Below are 9,264 nucleotides of genomic sequence, written 5' to 3' on the forward strand. Positions count from 1 at the left end.
GTCCCGTATCAAAAAAACTCCAAAACAAAATCACACACCTCATGTCTGATGTCTATCCAAAGTTCCTTCACAAATTTAAAATTGAAGCCATCATACCCTGGGGCCTTTGAACCTTCACATTCCTGCACCGCTGAGTTGTTGGTCTCCTTTCAAGAGCATCCAGCTGTTCAGTTGAAATTTTAGGAAGTATGGTGCTGTCGAGATGAACTCTTGGCTTCGGTTCTTGTCTATAAAGGCCTTTATAAAATTTCAGAATCGCAATCTTGATTGCTCTTGGGCTCTTGAAGATTCTCCCCCCATCTCTGATATGGCTTGAATCTTTTTCTCCCTAAAGCCACTGCATGGTAGTACTTTGTGTTTCTGTCTCCGTCTTTGATCCATCTATCCCTTGACATCTGCTGATGCTTTTCTATCTAGCCACTTGCTTAGTTGTGCCTCCACTGCGACGAGTCTGGCAATGTCGATTTTAATCTGAATCTTCATCTGGTCCTCCTCCAACTTTCTAATATTAACATCGATATTCCCAAAGCAGCTTTTGTACCAAATCCTGAGAGGTCGATGAAGTGCCTTGAGCTTCTCTGCAATGGGATTACCCCCAAACTTCCTCTATTCATTCCTCACCATATTTAGGAATCCAGGGTGAGAAAACCAAGTGTCCAAGCATCTGAAAGGGCGCCGTTCCAACACTTCTTTGGCTAGGATCAAGACGATAGGTGTGTGATCGGATATAGAGTTTGGCAGAGCTGTGAGGGTTGTGTTAGGGAAATTGGATCCCCAATTAATGTCAAAGAAGATCCTGTTCAGTTTACTTCTAGAGCTACCTCTTCCCCAAGTGAATCTTATCCTTCACTTCTTTCATCCATGAAAATCCCCCATCACTAGCAAAGGGGAGGAGGACTTAGCTTTAACACCAGTGAGCTCATCCCAAAGCTGTTTGTGTTCAGTTGTGGAGTTGGGAGCATACACAACCAAAATCTCACAAATAAAGCTCCAGTCTTTTAGGAGTAAGGATCCATCTGTCTCCTTTTTTGCTACCACTTTATCAAACTTATTTTTGTCGCAACAAGCAATAACCCATCCGCTACCCGAAACAGCATCAACGTAGTCCCAATCGGCATCACTTTGCCCCCACCACATCCTCACTCTGAAATCTTGAAGACCTTTGTGTTTGGTTTCGACCAAGCCTAAAAAAAATACAATTTTATTCTTGTACCAACTTTTTAATTGCAAACTCAATCATTTTAGACTAAATCACAAAACCCTACATAATTAGACTATAAATCCGATGCATAGTGGGTTTTTTTGCATATTCTTATTCTCAATTTCTCAAAGTAATAAAGTACGTATATACGAAAAATTGTAAAAAAAAAATACAAGTTTTAGCATTATTGAATTAAAACCGGCAAGAAGATAGAGTTGGTAAGTTTATTTGAATTTAATAGGTAGAAAGTTAAAATATACATCGTAGATTATGATCAATAAGAAAACTATAAAAAGAAACTCTATTATTAAAACTAGTTCATGGAGTAATTTGTTTATTTAATATTAAGTTATGATTTTTGTATGTCTAAATAAAAAACTAAACACTAATATAACAATTATTGAACAACATGCAGTTTTCAATGAAATCTTGATCGTATGTAAGCAAGTACTATATTTTTTAGAATCGTCTAGATTAATAAATATGGAAACCTTGAATATCTAAAGGAAGTACTGTACTTTTATATTAGATGAAACAATCATAATATAATCATATAAAATCTATTTAAAATAACATTAGATTATAGTATTAGGCAAAATATAATTACGGAAAAAATATAAGAGAATTACTTATATCGAGACATTATATCCTAAAATTATTTCATTCCAAAAGTAATTCATTCCAAAATCATAATAAAATTCCATCCCAAAATTAATTATTTTTTTCACATAATTACCAAATTCTGTTAACCTACAATCTCTCTATATAAACACCGTTCAATCACAAACATCTTCAAACACAAGTACACAACACTCGACTCTTGTTTTCTAAGAAGTGATCAAAATGAGTCGATCAAACGATCAGTTCCGATACAAGGGCGTGGATTTGGAGAAGAGGACAGGCAAGTACTGTGCGCGGATATTCGACGCGGAGGAGAAGACAACTAAGCGAAACAATCTCGGCACATTCGACACGGCCGAGGAGGCCGCCATGGCGTACGACTACGCCGCCCGGTCCATGCACGGCTCCAACGCCTACACCAACTTCGTCTATCCCGACGGCAGGCACCGCGGTTCCCTCACCAACATCACTGCCCCTCATGAGCCCGAGTATGAGCTCTCGCCCGACCACCCCGCCCCTGCCGCCGCCGGCTACAACTACGCCGGCGGCAGCGGCTACAACTCTGGCTACCAGCAGAGCTATTACGGGCAGGGCGAGGGGCAGTATTCAGGACAGGTGGATTACCAGCAAAACACGGGGTTCGGGCAGGTGGAGTACCCGCAGTGGGTGCCGGGGGATGAGCTGCCGCCGCTGCCGCAGGTCCTCACGAGCTCGGCGGTGGGGTACGGAGGCGGGTATATGCCGCCTCCGGGGGCGGGTAGTAGCTACTCCGGCGGAGGGGGGTATGGGTATGGGAATGGTTGGCAGTGAGAGTTAGTGGTGGTTTATGGTTTAGTGGTGGCTTTTTTGTTGGATTTATTAGAATCAATTTTTGCGTTTTCATTTAATTACCATTGGATTTATTAGAATCGATGTTAGCGTTTTTCTCTAGTAACTTTTTTTTTGTCTTTCCTTTTACTTAATACTAGTATCAACCCCGTGCGTTGCACGACCTATTGAATTTTAAATTAAATAGTCAATTAAATAAATGAAATGAGAAAATATAAAATTATATATGGTTTATAGATCCCAAATAAAATTATACAACTTTATAAAATATATAATATTTATGAAATAAAAATTAAATAGTGATACAACATAAAAGAGTTTATTGACTATGCAATTGTACACATACAGTGATTGACCGGTGTTCAACCTATTATCAATCCAATCTTCCATCAAGGTGAACTCAACTGTATGAAATATAATATTTTTTAAATAACAAAAACATTAAAAATCATTATAGAATATTAAATCTTGAAAGACAACATGAGAAGCATACATCATAGGAAGCTTAATATTCCACTCATACAACAATTTGAAAATTTTGGTTTTTTGGTTTTAGATGATTTCCCCAACGGTTCTTCATGCCAAAAAAATGCATCCCAATAGGAACAATAAGAACTTATCCATGAAGCATCACCAATATGCTGATATTCTGCAAAATAATATACACAAACTATATTGACACAACTTTAGACGAATCAACAAAAACAAAACAATGTTGAAAAAAAAAATGAGTCAACACTCACCATAAATCAACAATTATCACGTTTAATAATCTTGTTAGGGTCAACAATTGCACCAATAATATCTAAAAAAATAGAATAGCAACAATGTTAAAAAACAAATAACAATATTATAGTTGAGAGTAATATTTAAAAATGCCAAATAGTGTCTCCTCAACTGCATTATCAATCAGCTTGACATATTCAAATGTCGTAAACGTTAAATTGGAGTAGAAAATAAAAACAAAATGACGATCAACACTCACTGCGAATCACAATTTTAATCTCAATGAGCCGAAAATTAGATTATATAATAACCTTGCTAGGGTCAATGATAACACCAATGGCATAAAAAAATAAAAGCCGAGACAATGTTAGTAAACAAATAATAATAATAATAATAATAATAATAATAATAATAATAAAGAGGAATGTACTACTATCGATAAAGAGTAATAATCATATTGGAAGTAAAAATATCTTTTTGCAGAGAATTCGTGATGCAATGAGAAAAGATAAAGAGGAATGAATTTTATCTAACCAATGATACCTATTTATAGGTAAAAAGTATGAAGAAACAATCATAAATTGATGGAATTATAACATGATTGACTGCCTTAAATTTACATTGAAAATTGATTGATTTGTTTAAATGCCATTTTTATTACCTTTACGTTACTTTCTTTAGTGGGATGAATTGATATTTATAATTTTTAAGAAATAAGATTAAAATGAAGGTTATAAATTTTTATGATTATAAGAGGGCATGTATGAAAAGCCGTATATGTAGCCATATTAATAATTAATACTACTATGTAGAGTTGAATAATTCTCATGTTATAAATATATTTAAAAAATTAAACATGCCACTATTTTTATATTATGTTTACATTTATTATTCTCAATAACTTATAATCATAAAGATTTGTAACCTCCATTTTAATCCTATTTCTTAAAAATTATAAATATCTAAATTCATCCCACAACTTATGAATATTTCAAAATAAGTCCAAAACTCGCCTTTTATATTAGTATAGATATAGATACTGTCTACATTGTATGGTTTTATGTGACTGGTGAATTTCTTATACAAATAATAATAAATTACTAAGTGGAGTAAAACTTAATGTTTAACGTAGTGTATTTTAAACGTTAGTACATTTTTTTTTATAATGCGTTGAGATTTCAAAAATATTTCTTAAAAATATATACACTTCTTACATGCCATTAGTATTAGTATATTATTATCACTTTTTTTATATTCAAATCTTGATTTTATGTAAGTATATATTTTAGAATTGATAAATACGGAAATCTTGTTAAATTATTTACAGAAATGTACATACATGTATCAAAATTTTTATATTATGTGAAATAAGTATAATATAAGGATATAAATATACGTAAAATATTAATCAAAAAATATACAATATAATTATGGAAAGCAAATTTAAGGGATCTATTGTTGCCTATTTTCTCAAAGGAAAATGTTTTGGAGACATAATGTCTCCAAGCCATAATGCTTAAAATGGTAAGTATATATTATATCATATTTTTAATTAAATTTATATTTTGTATATGTACTTTATTATCCCTACATTAATTTGTTTACTAAATACACCTATTTAAGGATATAAATTTTGATTATGCATAGATGATGCATGCATTTAATAACATGTTGCAATCATCTAATTGTTTAAAACATGATTTGATAACTTTTTTTATATATGCCCATTTTAATGCATTTACTTAAAGATATTTCTTTAAAATTTTAAATATTAATTTTATTAGCTTTATATATTTAGTGTACATTTTGTCTACAAATAAAATAAGATTTATCAACAAACAAATAATTTCAGACTTCTTAATGAATTAGTCTTTATAACAAATAATTAGCGCTATAAAATATAAATAATTAGTTATCTAATATTTTTGAACTGTAAATACTTAGAGTTACTATAACATGTGACAAAAAATAATTACTTTGTAATTATAATACTATAATCTTCAATATTGATAAACTTATTCTTTTAATCACTTTTTATTCACAATAATCTTTAAAAAATAATAAATTTTTTAGCTCACTTTAATATAACACCCAACACATTAAAATTTGATAATACTATATTATATATTAATACTACTAATTAAGTGAGTATATGGTTTTGATTTTAAGAATTCTCTAGTTCTAATTTTTTATTTTTTTATATTTTTTTAAATTCTTAAATCTTGGACCATTATAGTTGAACCTCGATAAAATCATATGTTCTTATATCATTTATTTCATATTTTAAATATATTAAAATATTTAACTATAACATGCAATAAATTAAATTTGATACATGGTGTACGAATGCTAATTGAGTCTAGTGTTTATGATTTTAAGTTTAATTCTTTATTTTACAAAATTATAATTTCTTTAATTTATAATTTTTGAAAGATTATGTTTAACAGTGATCAATAAATAATCGCATGTTCTTAACTTATATATTTAACATTTTAAAGCTACATATTTAGGAGTCCCGATTGGAATGCATAAATGGTGATAGACACAACATTCCGCTAATCTTTTTTTCACACATTTTATTATAAAACTAATATATAAAAGTATGACCCACAGTTCTACTACTTCCCCCGTCCCAAGGAAGATGACCTATTTCTTGGGCGGCATGAGAATTTATGCAACTTTATTTTTTGTGTGAAGTGGAGAGAGTAAGTAAGAGATAGGGAATAAAGTAGAGAGAAAGATGTTTCCATTTTTAGTAATCGGTCATCTTAGTTGGGACAAACTAAAAAGGAAAGTGAATCATCTTTAATGGGACGAAGGGATTATTTTTTTCATCAACTTTTCTTTACATTTCTTTTTGAATTCAGATGAGACTCTTAAAGTGGGACGGAGGGAATAATATATACTCCCTTCGTTCCATAGTAATGGAGACAATTCTTTTCGGCAGTAAAGTAGGAAATGAAAATGTTAGAGAGATGTAGAGAGAATAAAGTAAGAGAGAGTAAAATAAGTGAGAAAAAATGTGTTGACTTTTACTAAAAAGGGAAATGTCTCCATTATTATGGAATGTACCGAAATAGGAAAATGACTCTATTACTATGGAATTGAGGGAGTAGTATATAATAAAAACAAGAGGAAGAAAACAAAAAGCGCCCATGGCCTAATGGATAAGGCGTCTGACTTCTAATCAGGCGATTGTGGGTTCGAGTCCCACTGGGCGTGTTTTTTTATTAATTTTAATTCTATGGGCAATAAATATAAAATTGAATTATTTTTCTTTTTCTTTATTAGTAATAGTATGGTAATTTACTATTTCAGTATATACCTCTCATTTGACCCGCGGGCACATAGTGGTAACGACAAAGTACGATAGGCCTTGAGAAATTTTCCGTTTGAACATCTACTTCTTTCTTTATTTAAGTTCAAACATACTATATATTGATTATGGTTTGAACCGATTATACAAGAACATGAGAAATCGTTAGTGAAAACATAATCCTTGAACTGAATATATAAAACAAAATAGATAATGTTAAATGTTGATTAAGCATAAGTGATAGCATATGATGTTTACCTAAGTAATATAGGATATATTCCTCTCTCTATATATGAGTAATTTTTAAACTTCCTACATTTTATTATATGTAGTGTTTCTTCAATCTGTGATAGATTAGTTAAAATACTGATTTAGTAACAGGAAAAAATAAAAATATCCACCGACAAATAAATAGTCACGCAGCTCTGAGATTGGCATTAAATGAAAAAAAATTCAAGTAAAAATAAAATAAAATTATCATCAATGATTATTGAAAATTAACTTGTGGTTTCAACAAACACTTGATAGCCTTTGAGAAGGCCCTTTCGAGTTACTGGCAAACTGCTCATATCGTACTTTTGAGAAGGAAATGCCCATAACTAACTACTATAGTATTTATATCATATTTATTAAATAGGTTCAATTATTTTGGCCTTTTGGGGCCAAATCCCATTATTCATGCAGAAAAATTCAACTCATATTGGGACCACATAATCCAAAGTTAATAAATTTTGGGAAAACAATAATTTACTTGATCAAATTGCAATCACATGATCTATGAGTTATAAATATCATGGGCTTTGATCAGCATTGCAACCACATATAACAAACTTATGAATTTATTATTTTTACTCGGCCTTTCATGTCATATTATTTGCAGTTTGTTCTAACCTGAAAGAGATAAAAATAAAATGTAATTAAAAACATCTAATTTCACTCAATAGTACTCCTAGTGGCTAGTACCATTGTTTTACTCATGAGTTATGGTTTACAATCGACTTTTAAATTTTCAAATAAAATGATTGATATAATATGTGTACGATTTATCATATGGATATGTGTTTAGCTAAATTAAAGTTAGCAATGGCCAATGAAAGAAATACACGCGAATAACGTATATAAAATAACAATGACATCATTTAAGGTGCTCGATAGCTAGTCACATTATACTTTTTTGAAGTAAGTACAAGATTTGTAGTAGTGTGATTAACCATTCTATTCCATTTGAGATATTTCATCAATACATAAATAAAGAAACACAATGTAAGATAATTTAGATCAATGTTCAAAAATAAGGTAAAAAATAAAAATTTTATTTTTATTTAACCACAAACTAAAACACATTCATCAAAAATATAAACAAACCACAAACCAGGCAATGCATTATATATTGAGCAAATTCATCAACACATGAAATCGAAAACAAGTTCAGAGTTGCGTAGCACACTCATCAACACATCAATGGCATTGTGCAAGATCATCTCATTGTATTTACTCAAGATTTTATTTTAAATAAACCCAAACTCAACAAAAATGTGGGAATTAGAAAATGAACTAATATAATTATTCCTTCACTTTTTTATTTTTGTTTTTTAGACTCTTATTTCTTGTTCTTGATGTGATCAATTCAAGGACAAGTCATGGCCACAAACCATCTAAGCACACGTGTGTCGACATTCTTCTAAGATAGGGGGGATTAAGATACATCCATGGAACAAGTGAATAATGAATTTAATGTGAAAGGCCCCCTTCCAAGATTTTGTATTATTGACCAAAATGAATAATTGTAAAAAAATGTAGATCAAGATACAATATATGGTAATTATAATGTGGATGTGACTCGTCTCATATGCCATACCACTAAAGAGAGGAGAAATTCAACATTCAATTGGTTGGAGACATATCATTTCATGAAACTGTGACATATACATTACCCTATCAAATCAACATATGTAAATTGCCAAAATTGATACAGTGCCCTCCCTATATATATGTGACATTTCACCTCTCCATTTTGTAGATATTATATCCGGTCAATATTTTAATTCGAGACAATTGATATATTGCTCATTATTGGTGTGCATTTTCAATATTATATTGGCATTTACACTGCATCAATAATTTTTAAATACTATTTTAATTAATGCCTCATAATTGTATGACTATCATTCAAATTTACATATCATATGTACACTAAAACTTGATTTGTTCATTTTTTCCCTCTAATTTCACATATATGCCTATAAAATTTTTATGCTGCAAAAAATAACTCATAAAATACTAAAAGTAAAAAATATGTGGTGGTCATCATATGAGCCCCCTTTGATCCAATATACTATTAAACACGTACATACTCATTAATAGTAGCGTGTTTTTCTAGATTTAGACATCTCCACCTATATGCTAGATTGAAACGTTTTAATTACCAACTGAGTAAATAATCTATCACATTTAAATTTTACAGCCTCCGTCCCTAAAAATTTGATACAGTTTACTATTTTGGTCCGTCCCTGAAAATTTGATACACTTCACTTTTACCATTTTTGGTAGTGGATCTCATATTCCACTAACT

The 9,264-nt window shown here is 30.8% G+C and overlaps 1 protein-coding gene and 1 non-coding gene across 2 annotated transcripts; both read left to right on the forward strand.

Annotated features, from left to right (window-relative positions):
- Nucleotides 1-2,044: 2,044 nt before the first annotated feature.
- On the forward strand, nucleotides 2,045-2,632 carry LOC125199308 (ethylene-responsive transcription factor LEP-like). The gene has a single exon (XM_048097367.1). It carries the CDS (start codon nucleotides 2,045-2,047, stop codon nucleotides 2,630-2,632), a length of 588 nt encoding a protein of 195 aa, XP_047953324.1.
- Nucleotides 2,633-6,525: 3,893 nt separating this feature from the next.
- TRNAR-UCU lies at nucleotides 6,526-6,598 on the forward strand. Its single transcript has one exon. It is a non-coding gene; the product is annotated as a tRNA-Arg (tRNA).
- The last annotated feature ends 2,666 nt before the right edge of the window (nucleotides 6,599-9,264 follow it).

The sequence above is a fragment of the Salvia hispanica genome, unplaced genomic scaffold (assembly GCF_023119035.1).
Source record: "Salvia hispanica cultivar TCC Black 2014 unplaced genomic scaffold, UniMelb_Shisp_WGS_1.0 HiC_scaffold_450, whole genome shotgun sequence".
NCBI classification, from domain to species: domain Eukaryota; kingdom Viridiplantae; phylum Streptophyta; class Magnoliopsida; order Lamiales; family Lamiaceae; genus Salvia; species Salvia hispanica.